General features: G+C 39.7%; 1 protein-coding gene across 1 annotated transcript in view; it reads right to left on the bottom strand.

The window, feature by feature from the left end:
* slc6a11b (solute carrier family 6 member 11b) overlaps window positions 1-17,786 on the bottom strand; it is a 121,209-nt gene extending 103,423 nt beyond the window's left edge. Inside the window, exons 1-6 of the mRNA XM_067998649.1 lie at window positions 17,511-17,786; window positions 16,979-17,214; window positions 16,521-16,655; window positions 16,280-16,420; window positions 16,052-16,142; window positions 7,726-7,858 (exon numbers count right to left, since the gene is read on the bottom strand). Coding sequence (XP_067854750.1) covers window positions 7,726-7,858; window positions 16,052-16,142; window positions 16,280-16,420; window positions 16,521-16,655; window positions 16,979-17,198 — 720 coding nt within the window. The 5' untranslated portion in view covers window positions 17,199-17,214; window positions 17,511-17,786. The remainder of the gene's footprint in view (window positions 1-7,725; window positions 7,859-16,051; window positions 16,143-16,279; window positions 16,421-16,520; window positions 16,656-16,978; window positions 17,215-17,510) is intronic.
* Between the last annotated feature and the right edge of the window lie 4,062 nt (window positions 17,787-21,848).

Genomic DNA, 21,848 nt, shown 5'->3' with positions numbered 1-21,848 from the left:
GGCAAGAGTTAGTTAGCGCTCCTTTTCCTGCAACTCTTCTGCTTGCAGTTGTAATTTTACTTGCAGCAAACAAGGTTCTCAGGGTGGCTACCTCATTGTAATTATCTTATACAAACAAAGCCCATTTATTTTCAATGTATGGGGAGCGTGAAGAAGATCATAGAAATTGCAGCAAATATTAATAAACATATCCAGGTCTGAGTGTTCGTTTTGGGGACATTTAGATGCTACAGTGATAGCACAAGACAGTAAAAATTCAAATACCTGTGTTTTTTTTGTGGTTGCTAGGCAGCAAGTATTTAATTTTTCAAAATAATGTTTGAAGCTGCTGAATGACCTCTATATAAAAATTAATTAATTATTTATCATTTCAAAATGCTGTTAGTAAAATTAGCAAAACTTTCACACACAGCAACATTGGGTGAGGTAAGAGAGACAACTGGCACCCATGGGACCATGACCCAGTGAGAAATCGACACCTTCAGAAAAACAGAGGGGAGGAAGAAACTTTCATAGCAATAAAAATAAATCTGCTATTGTCTTCAATCTGAAAGTACCATTTAGGTGATCTTAAAAAAAAAACTAAGATCTTGTTAGGCCCAGTCCAGGTCTTCTAGTTGGAGGGAATAATGTTATTGTCCTTTCTCTGACTGAATGAATCAGGGTGGCTAGTTCATCCAACTGCACCGTCTTGAAGGGAAAAACATTCTCCCTTCAGCTTTGACGAGAGAAATCAGAGCCATAAAACTGGCTAACCAATGCACCTAAAGAGAATAACAAGAGGCATTTCTTCTTAAGCAGAAAGCTTCTGGTATGTCTTAGCTGTGGTGATCTAATATTTTAATGAAATGAATCAGCCACCACTTTAGCTAACTACACTGGTCTAGATGTTTCTTACGATGGTTAAGTGTAGTACTTGATTTTTGGTTTATTTTTACCTGATGCTACTGTAACCGACTAACAAATGGTTTTGCTACCAGTGGTGGCAGTTGGTTACTGACAACGGTGTGGAACACAGTAGCTGAGCTCGTCAGGGAATTACGTACTGACCTATGTCCTGATTTTCCACTCTACCAACTTGCAAAAAGACCATAGATCAACTTTATTTTGGCACTGGTGAGCTTTTTTTGAATGGCCTGTCATGTCTGTGACATAGCTGGATCCTGCCCTTATCAGGGAGGCCTCAAGTATCCAACAGCATTTCAGAGAGGGGTTGCAACACAAAAAATATTCCATTGATGTAACTCAATCCCTACTTATGTGCTTGAACTGGGATTCTAGGCCTATTTTTAACACTGGTTGTGGCTCTATTTTGAGCCCAAGTGGCACATCCATGTGGTCAATTGAATAGTTACATCTGGCGAGTTACTGAGCAGTGAAAAATATACAAAGTGCCAAGTAGGTGGCAGTACCACTGAGGGTACCTGCTACAGTCCACCAAGAGGAAAGTCTAAGGCGCTACTGTAAAGAGAGAACCCTCCGCATTGATGAAATGGATCAAAGTTCCAAGCTCAATTGATTAGACTATCATAATGAGAGGCCAAGGAGAACAAATTAGGGTCCCTGTTTATGCTGTCATGAAGGGAAACTGTTCCATTCGGAGGGAATAAATTCACACTCCTAACTTAGCTAATATCTGAGAGAAAATCATACTTTCTGAGCCTTACCTTAGTGAGCTAGGCTATTTTGAAGGTAAATCCCAAGTGAAAAAAGATTACCCACAAAAAGAGGTAATGCTCTCCCACTGATGAAACGAGTCAGGGAGGATGAAAGCTCTGCTCTATAGGCTAGCTATGGCCACTGTCCAAACTTGTAACTAAGGAGCTTAACCAAAGAAAACAGGATAACAAATCATAAACCATTCAATTAGAGAAACACATTGCTTAAGAACACCCACCAAGCAGAGTGGGGAAATGGTTTCCTTGTATTAATCTCTGCCTGCACCAACAAAAGCCTGGAAGAAATGCAAATTCCATCAGACTGCTCCGTGGAGGTAAACATTTAATAAAAAGTCAACAAATATTTTATGAGCATATGTTTTTTCAATATAAACTGAGGGAGTATTTGAATAAAAATCACTCCCCCTTGAGTTTCCTTCACCTTTAACCATTTGACTGCTGGTATTTTCTGAAAACATTTCTTTCTTTAATATTTTGTGATCTAGAAAATTATAATAAAGTACAATAAATCTGGAGTCATGCAAAGTATTTAACCCTATTTGCAACTATTGTGTGCAGATACTTGCTATGAAAAAGACAACAATTTATACGTAACGCCATATAAGGTACAGATTACTGTTCTACATATAAGACAATCCCTCACTGGGGCACCTTCTGATATTCCATGGTCTTGGGTAAAACTTCCACTGCGTCTAGCTTTCTTACCAATGGAGTGTTTAAAACAGCCTTTGCAAAATGCTCTTCACTAGCACACTTTTATTTGGCTCCGAAAGGTAGTGTTAAAATGAGATTATTACTGTACTTTGTATTTTTAGTATTGATTGAAATCGGCAAAATGAATCACAAGTCAATATGATTTATTAAGCTGTCTTATGGCAGTGTATTTTAAATCATGCTATCAGTGTTATATAAAATAAAGAGCACCTCTCATTTAAATGCTGTACAAGCTTTAGACTCTCGATTAGCCTATCTCAATAATACACACCGTGGTATTAATCCAAGGGCAATTTTAGGAAATCAAACGTATCTGCAGCACAATTAAATTGTTTCTGTAGATAATAACTTGCTGTTTATATATTGAGGATGATGCTCCAACTAACAGGCAACAAATAATAACAATGATTACTAGATCCTGTAACATTCGTGCTAGAAAATAAACAGGAGGGATCATTCCAACATTTAACAATTGTGATTTTGAATTTGGATTTCACTACTTATAGCAAATGTATAGGAAAATGTAACAGTTATCAAATATAAGATTTAGAATTCGACGATTAGTAATGTACAATATTTGTATCCCAGACATCATTTACAGCCTATAAGTTTTATAATGTAATTATAAAAATGTTTAGTGCTGCATAATCCTGATATTTCTGCCTCATTTATCCTGATTTTGTTCACCTATAGTCACATTTTGATGAGCAAAGTTAGCAACTGTTCCAAACGTTTAATGTAATCTTAGATTTATGATCAATCGAAAATGCTCCAATTAAATGTGGTTTATGTGTAGTCTTTGGTATAGAAAAAAGGCACACTCTCGACTGAATCCACAAATCATACGTGACCTTTAATTCAATGAGCGATCACTAGGTTTAGCAAAGCTTTATTTACGGTGTGAGACTGACAGATGCACCAAAGCCTCAGAGATAGAAAGTGATGCACTGATCTCAAAAGCAAAGGTTCTCAATACAGCCTGTCCTACCACACAACCATCTAATACAAATAGCTTTCAGTCCTGAAGTATGGAGCTACGTATCACCTTAATGTTCACACAATGCATCAAAACTATTCCTCAGCTGGCTGAATGGTGGTAGATAGTTTCCTGCAAAGGTTCATAGCTATATTTTTACTGAGCTTTGTGGAAGGCAGATTTTACTGAAGTGATACATTCTCAAGTTAGCTCTAAATCCTCACTAACAATATTTAATGTGCTCCCTCACTTGCTCTTTTGCCTTATATTACAAATTGATTCTTCCAGCACTAAAATATTGCATCATTCTAGTCAATCACAACCACATGTTTTCACAAGCAAAAAAAAATCTGATATTGTCAAAGATCGGGCATTTGATAGTTATTCACAAAGCCCAATAACTTAGGCATAATAAAAACCTTTCTTGAATTTCCCTCTGATATTAACATTTCTTGCACTATCTTTAATTAATATCATAACCTATAGATGCCTTCTTCATTAAATATTATTCCTTTAATTACTTTCTGTGAATGATGAACTCTCATAACTTTCTTCACATATATGTTAAACAGTTAACTTTCTTGTTTTTAGGTACGTGTTTATAGGATTTATAAAGAAATGCACTTTTAATTCATTATTATACTGAATGGAATAGCTATGCACCATAAATCTCTTCATAGAGTGTATAGAATTAGGGGTCATAGTCTCAAGATAAGGGGTCTGTCCCCTTAGGACCGAGATGAGGAAATATTTCTTCTCTCAGATGGTTATGAATCTTTGGAATGCTCCACCCAGAGGGCTGTGAATGCTCAGTCATTGAGTGTATTCAAGACTGAGATCGATAGATTTTTGGACACTAAGGGAATCAAAGGAAATGGATATGGGGATAGAGCGGGAAAGTGCAGTTGAGGTAGAAGATCAGCCATGATCTTACTGAAAGGCGGTGCAGGCTCGAGGGGCCACAAGGCCTATTCCTGCTCCTATTTCTTATGTTCTTACCTTATATTCTTATACGACCTCTCCCCCGATCCGCCCTCAAAATCCAACATTCCATTTATTTGGATGTTGTATATCTAGATTGAACTTGTGCCTAAGCATACCCTTTGGATGGATGTTCCTGTTAGTAAAATGCCATTTTGATGTAACATTAGCTGTGGCTTCATGTCTGACTTACTCCTTCTTTGCAATCCTAACTGTACAGCTCAATCCTAAAGCAAAGTACCAGAAAATGAAAAAGTATGCTCCATATTTCATAGAATCATAGAACATTCTTACAGTACAGAAGGAGGCCATGTGGCCCATCGTGCCTGTGCCGGCTCTTTGAAAGAGCTATCCAATTAGTCCCACTCCCCTGCTCTTTCCCCATAGCTCTGCAAATTTTTCCTTTTCAAGTATATGTTTACTGTGCTTTTTATAGCTTATTTTCTGCAAGTTAGAAAATAACTAGTATCTATCTTTTTAAATGTTTGTTTCTGTAATGATTTTGTCAGACTATCCTATTTTAGATAAGTCTGTCGTGTACAAGGTTATCAAGATTTTATTAAATGCTTGAGCCTTTTGATTCAGATTAACAGTGTACTGCTACTCCTGAGTCAACAAATATGTGAAAAACTTTCCAACCACAAATACAAAGACATCCAGCAAATAGCCTAGAGACAGCCTTGAATACTTAGATCTCAACGGGAAAAATCTCTCACTAGCTGCTTTAATTCCTTACACAGGGGAGGTGCAGAGCAGAAACTCTGCATGCATCTCATGAACGTTCTTCTTCCCTCCTGTGAATACAGAGATCAATCTTTGCCCTACTATTAATGCCTCTCCGTGAAGGGCCATTCTTTGCTATTACTGCAGTCTGAAACAAAAGACACTTCAGGAGATATAATCATTGCTGCCCAGCTCCTTTTCCTGGGCCAGCACAATGTAGCTCATTCCTTTTTTTTCACACATCTCTTTTCCTTTCTTCAATGTTCCTTTATGCCTCATTGAATCCATTAGGCTCGTTATAGTGTGCTTTTGAAAACTCTTCTGAGCACAGCCAATGACAGAATCCGAGCTGCTGGCATCAGGGTAAGGCTTCCTCTGATGTAAGGGAAACTGGACAAAATGCAAAGGTAGAAGGAGTCCACAAGCTTATTTTTATTTTTAACGGTGTTCTCTCTACGTTGCCCGTTAAACATTTTCAAAGTAACATTTCCATTATCATTGCCCAGCTGTATTGGAGGCAGTGATAGGTGTAATTAATATGGGGTCAATAACTTTGAATGTTCACTAAAACAGTGACTTTTTAGTAATTAGAAGACAACCTGCATCTACACAGGAGACAGTTTTTTCTGAAACTAAAGTTAATTAATACTGTAACTGAACAGTCCAGTCAACTCAAATATGGAGAAAAAACCACAACCAGGACCTTGGTATAGGAAGGGTGGAGTCTACTGCAATATTTGAAATAGCCCTAGTCTCATTTAATTTCTTACACTGCAAGTAACACAACAGATGACTACAAACACAGTGGTGCGTCAGGTTCTGGTCACTGATATGACAGCATACTTAGTGCTCACGTTAGTAAAGACGTCAGCTTACAAATCATGTCCGCCGTGATTTTACTATAAATATCAGTTTGATGTTAATCCTACTACGGAATTCATTCAAACTAATATTTATTATGAGACCTCAACAAGCTCGATCTGCTATCTTTACTGTAACTAAACTAGCTGCTGTGGAACTCACAAGGACCATACACAAGGCTGTTTGTAGACATACAGGTGGGGATTGGGGATAAATCAAGGCTTTTACATTCCTGCGTATAGGTACGACTGGTTGCATTTTGTGTTGCTATCAAGTTAAGATGTTTCTAAATGTCTTACCGAAGATGTTTCAACTAATTAACAAAAGAATAGGTATAAACTTTTATTATTATAAATTGCATCATTATAGCCTACTATTTAATTCTCTACTAGTATTGTAAAAGGTTCTGAGCACAACACGATTCCATCTCTTTCCACATCATTTGAGCTATGGACTGCAAATTCAAAGCATTTGACATTGGCTTTGTAACTTTTCTATTTTTTTTATGATATATACATTGTAACAAGGCTTATAAATAAAATACCCTACGTGGCAAGTGCGGCTTTCAATTTGAATTCAGAAGTCAAAAGCCAATGAAACCAGAGAATAATAGATCAAATTTCAGCCATGTCTCGCATTCACATGTGCCTGCTTACAGTGAGCAAGTTTTGCCAGTGCTTAGCTGGGCTGTTAGATGGAACACTATGTCACATTGCAATGCTCCTTTTTGGGGCAAGAGGAAAAACTGACACATTCTGTTGACCTTAGTATTTATAGTACCTATCCCTCACAATTCTTCCCTCACAGCTAAAGTAGTTTGCATGGCAGTGAAAGGTAGCGCTGACTGACCTACCAAATGCAGCGACAACATTAAGTAGGAGAAAGTGGCTAATCCATGAGAAGCCTGTATAGAAATTCATTATACGGTACAGACTGGCTTTCTTCAATACTAAAGCTAAGAGTGATGCAGTATGTAAAATATTAAATAAAAACAAAATCAGTGCTAAGTTATTTTTATGTATGTCAGAACTACTTCATACGGAAGCACTATAGTTAATCAGCATTTTTATAAAGCCATTTTATTTGATGATGTTGAGCCAATTGGCTTTGCAAAGGAAATTATCCTAAACCACCAGTGATAACTGAAGGAATCACAGAGCCAGCAGTAGAATTAGATACCATTGATGTCACATTGAATTAAATAATATTGCTTAGAAGATAACATATACTCCACTGGACAAACTGGATTCTTCCATTCAGACTATAAAGCAGTGCTCAGATGGTGTCTAGATTTCTATAGTTTCAAATGTTAAATATAACTAAGTAGATATACCTGAGAGGTTATACCTAGAAGGAATTGAGCAGGCTGGGGCTCTTTTCTCTACAAAAGAGAAGACTGAGGGGTGATCTGATTATGGAAGAGTTTGATAGGGTTGACGCAGAGTGGATGTTTCCACTTGCGGGGGAGACAAGAACTAGGGGCCATAAATATAAGATAGTGATTAATAAATCCAATAGGGAATTCAGGAGAAACTTCTTTACCCAGAGAATGGTTAGAATGTGGAATTTGCTACCAGAAGGTGTAGTTGAGGTGACTAGCATAGATGCACTTAAATAAACACATGAGAGAGGAAGGAATAGACGGATATGCTGATAGCGTTGGATGAAGTAGAGAGGGAGGAAGCTTATGTGGAGCATTGGATACTATTATACTAGCATGGACCTGGTAGACCAAATGGCCTGTTTCTGTGCTGTACATTCTATGTAATTCTATGTAATATATAAACTCACCTTTCCAGTGGACTTTGGTCCCTTCCAAATGCAGAAATAACAGATTATCCAAGCAGCAAGAAGACATAGAGCCAGTTCCCATCGTATACTTCCAATATGGTCAATTCCACTTGATAATCCAAGCACTCTACGTCTGAGGATCATTAATAATATTTTATTAAAAACCTTTTTAAACAAATCTTTTTCATCAAACACTACAATACACACCTGATAAGTCAGTTACATTTTGCCAGTTTTTCATTTCTCGCAAAAAGTTATGAGCAGTTGGAAATAAATATGAACATACATACCAAATGATTAACTCTGTATAGAAACATTTAAAATTGTGTTTCATATTTTGGTGAAGTTACCACAAGTCACAAACCTTGATAAACTGTCTTTAAGGAATTTCTATTACATTAACAAGTTAATTAGGTTGTTCCAAATCTAAAATCTATCTAATAATCTCGATTCCCTACTATGCAATATAGTTTTTGGAATATATAGACAATGATAATTTTAGAGTGTTAATACAAATTTACATCCCATAAAGGGATGGTAATTTGTGTATTTACTCCAATTCATTACATCTGTACAGTGACTATTAGAATAACTATAGGGTGCGTGCGCTAGGAGTGGGGAACATGGATGGCGAGATTCTCAAGGTTAGGGGTGAGAGGAACAAAGGCTGATAGTGTAACGAAAAGAACTGAGTGTAGCAAAGAGGTCATCAGGATGGATTGCAACTATCACAGGAGAAAGAGTTTGGGGCAAGAATAACTATGCAGGGACTGATAGGAACATCCACCAATGCTCCCACTAGCTGGCTCCCGGGTTGAACATTCGTGTTATAGGGGCTGAAACTGACGTCATCTGGAAAAATTGCCTGGTAAGAGGAGCAGCAATGTTTGCACTTTGTGAAATGCATATCTACATTAGTACTCTCCTGAAGATTTGCATCTGTGTAAAACTCATATTTCAGGGCATTAGAGAATTTTTTCATGGAAAATGTAGTTCATTATTTTGATCTTATACAATGTGGTCAAACATTCATGCTCACCGTTTGGTGGAGTTAAAACTGAGGGAAGAGTTAAAACAATTTTAAACCATTGTGTGTCGAACAGATACTGAAGAACCATTGAAAAGATAAGTAGTTGTTATTTTGTCCCAAAAACAGAAAGAACCCACTGTGGCAAATGTAAAAGCAAGTAGAAATCAATTTTTAAATATCTCCGTAATCTGAATGTGTTGCCGTGAGGAGTGTGTTGTACCATTTATACTTTCAGTATATTTGCTATTGCTAACCATGTTTCAATAGTGGTTCGAAGATAAATTCTCACATGCCTTTGAAAAACAATAGGATCAATAGTTACTCCTTTAGTAATTCTTAAAGTGATCATGATACTTTATTTGCTTTCTTATAATCTAGTTTTCACAGCATGGACAGCCCAAAAATTACTACAAAGTTTTGACTTTAAACATTAAAAATGAATTAGAATTAAACATTTTTGTAGAGAGGCCATGTTAAATTAGGAATATAAATTTAAATACGATTGCTCATCATTAATGTAACTACACCTGGGCAATTTGAGATGCAGCTGCCAAAAATATGACCTAGAATTTCCTCAAAATGAGTTAAATGGCTGTTGCCCCTTTAAAAAAAATTGCCTCTGTTGATGGCTTCTGGAGGAGGTTACACGCAAGTTTCCTGGGTCTGCTCATTCGCATTACCATTGGTAAGACATTGGTGCAAACCCCATGTAAAAACAGCTGAACTACTTGGAAACTTCTGTGCATCCTTTAAAATCACAGTTCAGCCTGCATTCTTCATTAGCAGACAGTGGGTCAAACAAATTAGGGGGCAAAAGTGCTTGGCCCTTTCACTTCACTCTCAAGTATCTTTACTGCATGTCTGAGTGATATTTTTATTTTACTTGTACAGGATTATACGTTCACAGACCCCAACTGGACCCAGCAGGAAGCAGAGCAAGGCACAAAACCAGTGAGTAAGAACGCAGAACTTCATTAATTCAGACTGCCAAGATCCAAACTGAAGACAGGGAACACAGATTCCTTGGTATGGGTGCCACCAAGCCAGCCAGACATGTAACTTGTGTTGTCTGGAGGGATGTGACACTACCGCCGAGTACTAACACTCTTATCCCTGGGACTGCAGACTAGTGGCACAAAAATTTCAACAACCTCACCGGGGCTGGCAAGGTAACACACTGAGCACTCTTTCATTTTCTTCCTTACCCACCCTGAGCACCAGCATACTCTTAAAGCAACACTTCCACAGCTAACCCTTCACACTGCACTCTGGTGAAGAGTGGCTCTAGCCTGGTGGCTTGCACTATGGCCACCCAGCAACCCTCACGGAAATTTCTTACATGCACAATCCTAGAACCCCTTCCTCCAGTTTAACAGCCTTGCATCCCAACATTTATTACTTCAGCTCTCCCAGGGCACTTGCTCCTCAACTTCTGGCTTTACCCTCATTCGCTCTAAGTTTTGCAGGACAAATTGGCATGCAATGCCCGCCAAGGGCTGGCCAACGGAGGGGATATCCCCCCTTTAAACCCCTCAAAACCTTCGAGGACAAGGTGCTCACTTAGCTATTGTCATAAGAGATGGTTAGCTTGGCGACATCTTGCTGGTGCCAGGTTAATGATGGGGCACCTAAGTTGTCACCCTGGAATTCCTCTGAAGCACACCCCCTTTCTCAGTCTCCTTAATCCTCGGGGGGGGGGGGGGGGGGTAATGCTCAACCATTCTTATCTTCTACCCCTTCTTGCATGCAGATCCAGTGCAGCAATGGGAAAAGGAAGATGACGATAATAATGGAGCAGGAGTAGACGGAGGACCTGGGGAGTTTTTTTTCCCTTATTATGGTGATGAGAAAGAGGAAGATGAGGACAGCCCACCCACCAATTACAGCTACATCATCCTTTCCCCATCTTCCTCTGCACCAACCCCTTCAACTCTCCACCTGCAGCACTTGGGTCCACACTCCCAGGCACCAGCTCAGATTCTTTCACCCAGGAAGAATTCGATAGTGAGGATGTGGCACTGGGTGATTCACAGAGAATGAGGGAACTGAAGGAAAGTGGATGGGGATATGCCACCTTCCCAGTAAATGCTGAGAAGATGACTACCAAGGAGTTCAGAGTCAAGGATCCCAGAATTCATGGGTACTCACCTGAAAAAAAGGTAGTTTGAGGAACATCATGCCTACGTTCAAGCTCTGAGGTCAACCTCTGAGGTCGTACGACAACTGACAGGTGTAACATTTCAAGTCTACAGTTCTCCTTTGCAGCAAAAGCTTTCTCTTCCTTGCAGGCACCAAAGGAATGAGTGGCAGCTTTATTGCAATCAGCAGCTGATGCCCAGCTAAGAAGCAGCCAGCAACCAGTTGGTACCTCCATCTCCACAGAAGCACAGACTGCAGCTTTGGAAGCAATATCAGATAGATTCGTGAGCAGATAGCATTACGGCTTGCAGACCATAGCGACCGCCGTGTCTCAGAGCCTTCAGAATCTGATAGCCATTATATCAGCCATGCCGTTGATCATTGGGACCACAGATGCAGGGGCTAGTGGACTGCTGACGGTTGAAGTCTACCAGCCTGATACCGCCATCTCTTCAAGACATCAGCACATGCCATGCCTCAGGCATACCCCTCAGAACACTGTGCCAGTGGAACGGGGGAGGCGAGACCAGACTGCCCAGGAGATGCAGCCAGCAGCAGATCCATGCCAGGAGCCAAGTGCCATGAGACAAGGGATACCACTGTCCTATGACCCCCTCTGTGCAGCATGACAAGCCAATCACTTCCTGCGATCCTGGCCCTCAGATGGCACTTAGAAGGAGCACTAGAATAGATGAAAGAAAGGCACATGTAGGTGCCTGGGGAAAGCACAGTTAGAAAAGAGCAGGGTAATTTTTTTTTGCACTTTGCAATTATTATATTTAAAATAGGCTGTGCACTGACAGGGCACATTTTATTCATGGAGGATACAGTAATACAGGAAAGGGTGCACTCATTTGGTGCTGACTCATTCATGGTGATGACTACTGGCATGATCATGTCGAGGCAAAGATAGTTGATGTGTGGTCATGTGGTAATATGGGTAGTGGATTGAGTGAATGTCTCTTTATTTGCAAGTGGGCTAAAAGGTGATCAGGCTGTAGTGTCCAAGGAAGACCGAGTTAGACAGCGGAGAAAACTTTGGCTAGGATCTATCCTCTGGTGCTCCATGCAGCAGTCAGCGAGGATTCCTCTGAGTACACATCATCCTGATGATCTGTTCCATTCAGTCTTAGATCCTCCTCAGCCCTTTCAGAATGGCAAAGTTGTGAAGGGCACAGTAGGCTATCATTATTCTGGGCACCTGATCTGCAGCATACTGCAGATCCCATCACCCGACCTGCCCAGGCAGCTTTCAACATCCCAATGGATTTCTCGATCACCAGCTGGTAGCTGCATGTGTCCCACTGTCGTGCTCCACTGCTACTGTTTGGGGCACTCTGATTGTGGTCATCAGCAATGGGAGCTGGAGGCCTGCTTTGTCAGCCAGAAACCATCAGTGGATCTGATTCTCTTCCCTGAAGAGGTCAGGAAGGCTCAAATTACAAAAGATGAAGACATCATGGCAACTTCCTGTATATCAGGTATTGACACTCTTCTTTTGAAGAACACTTTAGAGGGGTCTTGATATGATCTGTGTTGCCTGTATATTCTTTTGTGGAGATGGTGGGGGTGGGGGGGTGGTGATGTAATACCTGTGGGGTTGCATCTTCCTTAAATGGTGCCTGACTCTCCTTTCCTTTATCCTGTACTGCTCCTTCGCCTCCTCCATCATAACAGCATAACAGTGGTATGCCCATAGGAAAAGCCATACTTACTCCTTATATGCCCTGAATGCTGGAGGGTGGGGAGACTGAAAATCATCTGATTGGCCGAAACCTATGAGAGGCGGTCAGAATCAAGTTCAGGTCTTTTTTTTTAAATATTTTTTTCTACAAAAGTTCAAAAAGCATTTCCAAGCTGCAGAAATCACTCTGTGAAATCTTCAGACTGTTCAAGCTCACAAATTCTTCACTTCTGCTCTGATCAAATCATCCTGGCAGCTGCTGCACCTCACATATCTCAGTCTGAGTTACCAAGAGTGCAATAGCAGTGCAAACCCAGGAAACTCGGGAGCTGCCACACCTCTGGCCCTCTCTCTGACATATGCAAATGAGTCCATTGGCGAAGCTGTGGGCAGGTCACGGGTAGATGCAAAAAGCACGAGGGAATTCAAGGGAAGTGGATTAAAAGCGCACAAGTAGTGAAAACAGTTTTCACCCAAATTTCCTTGCTGAAAAAATGTCTGCACCATTCCTGCATGGCAAGCACGCCAAAAATTACAAGGAAATTCACCCCCTATGTCTTTTTTTAAAATATTTACATAGCGCCTTTCACAACCTCAGGATGTCCCAAAGAGCTTTGCAGCCAAATGAGTACTTTTGAAGTGTAATGACTGTTGTAATGTAGGACAAGCAGCAGCCAATTTGCATACAGCAAGGTTCCACAAACAGCTATGACCCAGATCATCTGTTTTAATGGTGTTGTTTGAGGGATAAATATTATCCAAGAAAGGGGAGAACTCCACTGCTCTTCTTCAAAATAGTACCATGGAATCTTTTACATAGACAAGGCTTTGGTTTAACATCTCCTCCAAAAGACAATGCAGCATTCCCTCAGTACAGCACTGAAGTGTCAGCTTAGATGTTGTGCTCAAGTCTATGGAGTGCGATTTGAACCCACAACCTTTTAACTCAGTAAGCAAAAGTGCTACCACTAAGCTACGGCTGACACCAAGCAATTCTACCTGTGTAAAATTTCTTGTAGCAACTTGTTAATTCACAAATATAAATTGAAGAACAAATTAATACTACAGTAAAACGAGCTTCTCTATTGCTGTCAGTTACTGAACGTAATTAGGATCTGTTAACTTGTTGCTCAGTAGTGTATTGGCCGGAAAATTGTGCCTAATTGTAATACTCAATTTTCATTATATTTAGATCTGGAAAGCATAATGTTATATTAACAAGTTCTGATCAAGTCTCACAGTACACCACACCGTGAACTTTGTATTGGTTAATACTTAAAAAAAATGATTTGGCCTCCATCAAGAACATATTCAGTACACGAAGTTAAGATTCTCTCACACTCCAATTTAGTTTTATAGTAAGGTTTTTAAGAAATTACATACTGAAAAGACATCCTGCCCCTTAATACATCCCTTACAAAATGATGCATATAAACATCTATGCTAACATCAGTACCTCAATTTATTTTTGGGTGTTAAGTGATAATTCCAGAACCAAGTTACATGATAATTAACTGCATTGAAAAATTAAAGAAATAGCTAACTCTACCAGCCGGGAAAATGGTGGTTACATAAAACCATTACAAGCTGCGGTTAGTTAATCATATAAGGAGCTATAGACTGCAACTTGTTCTGTAACATTTTGAACTCACACAATAAATTAAATATCGTACAATCAATGGTTCCCTTGTGCAAAGGACTATAATAACCCACTTGCTCCTGTCTTATTCAGAGTTTTGACTTTTCATGCTTGTTGAAGAATTCTCATAATGCTTCATCACTTTTCCTTTTGCTTCCCTTCCCAAAATTTCCTACCATTAACATATACATTTTCTTCATGAGTTAGCTATTCTAGACCATCCATATTGGTGCGGATGCTCTTAATGCTACTTTTTAGTTAATGCACCAAAGGGTGTGCTTCAGCAGTCTGGGAAGGAATCCATTCTCACCAGCTTTCTATTGCAGCCAAGATGGCAACATGGCATAAACTATTGAATTCTTCCCTAGTGCAAATGTTAATCAAGACTGGACTTGAAACTTGGGTCCCATAGCTCGAAGTCTGATGTTCCATGATAACCAATGAAACATTCATCACTTTTACATCCTACATTGTAATGCACCTTTACTACCATATTGGAAGCTTCAATTAGCAAGACAACTTTAACTGTCTTTAGTTGTCTCATTCCACAGAATTAATATTCAGAAAACATTAAACTAAAATGTATCAAATATAGTAGCACTGTCAGCACAATAACAAAAATGAGGTACAATACTTTTAGAACTTTATACTATTACAAGTCTCTGTGAATTTATTTAAGGAATGGTACAGTGGCACACTTTGATCCCTTTAAATTACTGTTCTTAAAACAGAAGCCTGATTGATGTATGTCCAGCAATAACACACTAATCTTATGATATTGGACAGTATCAAATGCTTTCACTTATAATATTTTTGCAGATCAGAGGAACATATAATTTATGAACTGACTTGGAAAGAGGCAGTATCCCCCACTGTGTCCATATGCACTACCTGTGGAGCTGCATTCTGAAACTATTTCACAGATTCCTTTAAAAAATGTTTCCATTTTTCTCCCCTCCTTTCCTGAAGGCAGAATATGTCCATGCCACCAGGAGTTCTCTAGAAACTCACCCAAGTGACCATTCTTCAATAGTAAGCTTAGAAAATTATTATCGGTGGGTTGTTCCGATACCTAGAGACAGCAATTTTGCACAAATAGAAGTAACATACTAGATAATAAATGGTCAAAGGATGAAGTACAGATTCTCCTGATGTCTCTTGTTGCCTTAGGGTTTCTATGGGCAGGAGCAACTAAACATTTGTAATTCCTTCCCTGACTATCTGTTCTTCCTAATTGTTCGAAGTGTATACTTAAAGTTTGCTTTTTTTCCCAGAAAAAAACGAGGAGTACTTTAGCAATAAATTAGCAATTAGTGTAAATATGTTTCCTCCATCTGAAAAAACTAGATTCTAAAAGACAATGGTGTATTAAATTGCCCTGATTAGATATGAAATCTTCAGAAAAGCATTTAGAGAGGCAACAATCAGCTTTGTACCAAGTACTTTGTGTATGTGTCTGTGCATATGCATTGAAAAACTATACGGTTCATTTCAACTTGGAAACAGGACTCTATAAAACACACTGGGGAAACTTGAATGTCTAAAATTCTTTGTACCTACATGACAACATTAACAAATAGTAACCAGTTCCATCTAAGACCCAGTAAGCTGAATGGCATCCTTCTCTGCTGTAAACCTCTATGATTCTAAGTGAAGAAGAATGTGCAATCTTCCTATTTAGTTACAAAATATAACATAAATATGATTGATTGAAATGCCTAAAACATACTTTCAATACACTTTCAAACATTTTCTAAATGTATATTTTACATGAAACTCTTTATTTTATTACACAATCATTTTTTTTTCGTTAATCAGGTTAGCCCATACTTACTCCCAGAACTCAATTACAGGCGAAGTCGCATTTGGTACGGCTGTGTGACTGCAATTGGTGGAGTTCAGCTTCTGAAACTCTAAACAGTTTTCTTCAAGGGAATAAAAACAAGCCATGATTAAAAAAATAATCAATTAGTGAAGGTTAATGCATAAATATGAAATCTACGACACTTCAAATGTTATTTTAATTGATAATATGAGAGGCGCGGCAGTCTTCACACCTTACCTGTGTTCCAGTAATGCCCACAGGTAGCCCATGGAAGTTCAGTTGTAAAGCAATTGCATAGGTAGAAAATGGCCCACGCCAAAACAATGATGTAAAACACGTTTAAATGTGCCTCAATCACTTGGGTAGCATATCCGATACCTGCAAATGAATATCAAGTTTTAGTTGTGCGTAAATGTTCCATCCACGTAATTCGCCAGTAACGCTCAGATTAAATGCCACAGTAAGATGTCAATGTTACCTTCAAAAAGCGGGCAAATTTTCCTCCAACACGTAATCCCTCCTTCGCTGGTGTACTGGCCCAGTGCAGTCTCTAGGAAAAACACCGGTATTCCACACCCGATGAAAAAAATCACGTATGGGATAAGGAAAGCCCCTGTAAGGAAAGGAGATCAACAATCTTAACTAAGAGTTGAACACAGACTCATCAGTAAACTGATTGTACTCTTTCACGTAACCATAATTATTCTACCAGTTACCACTCAGGTACTCTTGGCTTGATTTACTTGTGACGGTTCAACTTATTTACATACACTTGTTCAGTCACACTGCACATAACACATTTTATGGTTTTTTTTTATTCTGTGCATTTTGCTGTTTTAAGCAGAACAAACTCTCAGAGAGTGACTTTGATATGCTAATTAAAAGATACTAATTTTAAGATTTTTTTTAAAGAAATGAAATTCCATGTAACTGTACCGCCTCCGTTCTTGTAACAGAGGTAAGGGAATCGCCACACGTTTCCTAATCCAATGATCTCCCCCGCTACAGACAAGACAAATTCGATTTTGTTATTCCAATGGCCTCTTTCTGACACTTTCTTGTCGTTGGTACGAACTAAATTGACGTTCGAAGCTTCGGTGTCCATCGCATCTTCTGGTTTCCCATTGATTATTGGAATAGCTTTCTCCGCTGTCATGACGCTTTAAAACGGTCTGAAAGGAGAACGAAAAGTTTACACGCCGATCATTCATCATCCGATTTTCCCCCCTTACCACGGTGAAAGGTGGCACATTTTTTTTTCTCCCACAAATCGATTAGTATTAAAACTAATTTGCAGTGGTGCCCGGTGGGCTGGAAAATGCATAGAAAAAAAAATGTTGAGCAGTTCAACCAAAAAATAAATAAATAAAACCCGAGATCTGTTATTTAGAGATTATAGGTCATCATTGATAAATTACAGTGCAACTGAATGCTGAAACTGACATGATGATGATGATCAATTACTCACCCGGTAAGGGTTTTGCTCTAAACCCGCCTGCTTGGAACGATGCAGTTCCCTTTCTCCACTACCACTGAGATTCTGAATGCACTAAAGCCGGTCCCAGGGAATTCCGCAACGGCTTTTTTTTTTGGTGTGTATGTGTGTGTGTGTGTGTGGATCAGTTCAGATGCACACTTGGTACTCTGGTGATGCCTTCTGCGAACCGACTGACTTGAGAAAACAAACGCACTCTTTTCTCAGATGCTGCTGCGGTTCACTGGATCCCAGCCATGTGCTAACTGAGCCCTCTCGCTTGCCGTACGGACTTGTATCAATTAATGGCGTAATACCGTGAGTTGAGTTACTGGAGAAAAGTCGAAAAGCATTTGTTGCATCTTCATAATATGAGCGGCGACCGCTTTGAAGACTGGATTTCCAGTCGGCAAATTAATAAAAGAAAGAGGAGATGCAACTGTTTGAAAAAGAATCTGTAGGTATCACCAAAACTGCACACATGAATCGAAGGGCATGCGGTGTATGCGGGAGTCCCGTTAGAAGTGAGCAGCCAACTACTTTGAGGTGATTAATGTCCATAGTCCTCACTGATACGGAGGGGAGGGCAGATGGTGTTTGGTAACAGAATGGGGAGATTCGAATGAACGGATCTAAACAAATAGGATGATTTGTTTAACCTCCAAAGTTGCCATAATTCTTCCCTTTGCAGATCCTCCCGCGCTTTCACAACTTAATAGCACCCACAAATCTCAGAGCTGGACTTGTGGCAAACAGAACGAGGCAGTCATGAATATTTATATGGAAACAATGTTTGAACAGTTCCGCAAGGCAGTGCCTATGAGGTCTGTAGTATCAGCATTGCTGTGATTTTAATAGTTAAAAAATTACCAGTTACAAATAGAAACGAAAATGTAATTTTTGTAACCTGTAGGAATTATTTGTACAAAATCTTTTGAACTTTATTGTGGGAGAGAGACGCTAATTGCAACCTGTTCAAGTTAAAGATATTACATTTGCGGAAAAATGAACGGTATAATGTATCTTCCCAAATGTTACACAGTCTATCTTTAGTTCAGTTTTCCAAATATATAGGTTCCCGGTTAATTTACGAACAGGTCAATAGAGAGTAATGTGGGACTCCCTCGCACAGAAAATATTTTCCAAATCTAAAGTAAAATAATGCACATGGCCAGTGCATGACACGAAAGAACGCCTCTCCTCTCACCACTAGTGAAGCCCCACCTACATACCTCACTGCAATTCCATGGAGTCAGATACTAGACTACCATGTAAATCAGGTCCAATTACTCAACTACCATTACAATAAGACACAAAAAACAAAATTATATTTCATTTAAGGTAATTGGCAAAAGAACCAGAGGCGAGATGAGAATTTTTTTTGAGCAGTGAATTGTTGTGATCTGGAATGCAGTACCTGAAAGGGTGGTGAAAGGAAATTCAATAATAACTTTCAAAAGGGAATTGGATAAATCCTTGAAGGAAAAAAAATTGCAGGGCTATGGGGAAAGGGCAGGGACTAATTGGATAGGTCTTTCAAAGAGGCAGCACAGGCACGATGGGCCGAAAGGTCTCCTTCTGTGCTGTAGCATGATTCTATAAAAAGGACAGATGTCCAGGAGCTTCAGTGATGCGGATAAGGAACATTTGATGCAATAAAAATTGGTATTTTGTATCCACTAAAGGAACTAAAACGTAAAATGTTTCCACACTGCAGTTTATAAAGGGATATACTGTGTGTGTATATATATATAAAAGCTAGTAGCCAATCTCAATACACCTCTAATAATGATCCTTTAATGCTTCTCAAGAAATTAACTAGCCATTTAAATGGTACAAATGTAAAAAGAAACATTAATCTACCTGTGGAGTTTGCAGTCTTTCAGGACAATGCCTCAGTTGTGAGTTCAAAGATGCAGTCTTACAAAGGAGGCAATGCGCATGATGATTAACTTTCTGGAGAAATATGAGCAGATTTTTGGTGGGTGAGCACTATTCCCACATATGCAAAGGATGTGACAAGCATGGCAATATATCACTGAAAGTGTGGCTGGGGGTCCGGAAGAAGCTTCACAACTTAAAGAATACTGTGGTATGGCACAAATATGTGGTGATGATCTGAGTAATATGTAGGAGATCAATGCCATTTTCTATGAGTAATGTCACGGAGCAACTGTTGTATGCACCACAGTTTGCTACAGAGTACATGGGAACATCGGTGGCAGCTTCAATCGAAAGCTTAGATATCGAAGACACATTAGGACCTTTTCTCACAGATGCTCCCATTGCTGCTATGAAGGCTTTGAGGTCCAAGTCATGACCAGCTAGCTTAGAGAACAGTTATAGACAACCATGATAGAGGGATTTCAACATTTCATAGATTCCCACTTTGCTTACAGAGCTGTCCTTCAGCTGCAGCAAGCTTGAAGTTACACAGGGACAGCAGAGAGGGACTTATGTCAAAAGTTGTTTGTACCATGGCTGATAATAGGTGTCACCTGTGAAAATAATGAAGCCATACTGACTCTAGTAAAGGAGAACCTAGCAATGAAAGAAAGATAGACTTGCATTTGTATAGCATCTTTCTTGACCTCAGGATGTCCCAAAGCACTTCACAGCCAATAAAGTACTTTTGAAGTATAGTCACTGTTGTGATGCAGGAAACACAGCAGCCAATTTGGGCACAGCAAAGTCCCACAAACAGAGATGTGATAAGTGACCATAGTGATGTTGGTTGAGGGATAAATATTGGCCAGGACATCAGAGAGAACTCCCTTGCTGTTCTTTGAAATAGTGTCATGGGTTCATTTATGTCCACCTGACGGAGCAGACGGGGCCTTGGTTTAATGTCTCATCCAAAAGACAGCACCTTCAACAGTGCAGCACTCCCTCACTACTGCACTGAAGTGTTAGCCTAGATTTTGTGTTCAAGTCTCTGGAATGATAGAAATTTATGGCACAGAAGGAGACCATTCAGCCCATTGTGTCTGTGCTGGCCGAGAAAGAGCTATCATGCCTGATCCCACTTTTCAGCACTTGGTCCGTAACCTTGTAGGTTATGGCACTTCAAGTGCATATCCAAGTACTTTTTAAATGTGATGAGGGTTTCTGCCTCGACCACCCTTTCAGGCAGTGAGTTCCAGACCCCCACCACCCCCTGGGTGAAAAAAATTCTCCTTAGCTCCCCTCTAATCCTACCAATTACTTTAAATCTATGCCCCCTGGCTATTGACCTCTGCTAAGGGAAATAGGTCCTTCCTAGCCACTCTATCTAGACCCCTCATAATTTTGCACACCTCAATTAAATCTCCCCTCAGCCTCCTTTGTTCCAAAGAAAACAACCCCAACCTATCCAATCTTTCCTCATAGTTAAAATTTTCTAGTCCTGGCATCATCCTCATAAATCTCCTCTGCACCCTCTCTAGTGCAATCACATCTTTTCTGTAATGTGGTGACCTGAACTGTATGCAGCACTCAAGCTGTGGCCTAACTAGTGTTTTATACAGTTCAAGCATAAACTCCCTGCTCTTATATTCTATGCCTCAGCTAATAAAGGAAAGTATCCTGTATGCCTTTTTAACCACTACAGTAGAGGACACTAAGAATATCCCAACACTGGACAAACAGGGGACTCTCGGGGGGGAGGAGCTAAATACGATTAAAATCACTCAAGAGATGGTACTCAGTAAAATAATGGGACTCAAGGCGGATAAATCCCCTGGACCTGATGGCTTCCATCCTAGGGTCTTGAGGGAAGTGGCAGTAGGGATTGTGGATGCTTTGGTGATAGTTTTCCAAAATTCCCTGGACTCAGGAGAGGTCCCGGCAGATTGGAAAACTGCTAATGTAACACCGTTATTTAAAAAGGGTAGTAGGCAGAAGGCTGGAAATTATAGGCCAGTTAGCTTAACATCTGTGGTGGGTAAAATTTTGGAGTCTATTATTAAGGAGACAGTAACGGAACATTTAGATAAGCATAATTTAATAGGACAAAGTCAGCATGGCTTTATGAAGGGGAAGTCATGTCTGACAAATTTGCTTGAGTTCTTCGAGGATATAACGTACAGGGTGGATAAAGGGGAACCAGTGGACGTAGTGTATTTAGACTTCCAGAAGGCATTCGACAAGGTGCCACATAAAAGATTATTACTTAAGATAAAAAATCACGGGATTGGGGGTAATATTCTGGCATGGGTGGAAGCTGTGGAAGCTACATCATTAGATAAATTTAAAACAGAAATAGACAGTTTCCTAGAAGTAAAGGGAATTAGGGGTTATGGGGAGCGGGCAGGAAATTGGACATGAAGCTGAGTTCGGATCGGTCAATGCCCT

This window comes from Heptranchias perlo, chromosome 17, assembly GCF_035084215.1.
Source record: "Heptranchias perlo isolate sHepPer1 chromosome 17, sHepPer1.hap1, whole genome shotgun sequence".
In the NCBI taxonomy this organism is placed as follows: Eukaryota; Metazoa; Chordata; class Chondrichthyes; order Hexanchiformes; family Hexanchidae; genus Heptranchias; species Heptranchias perlo.
Note: the sequence above shows the minus strand (reverse complement) of the source record. Positions and strands in the feature narration are given on the sequence as shown.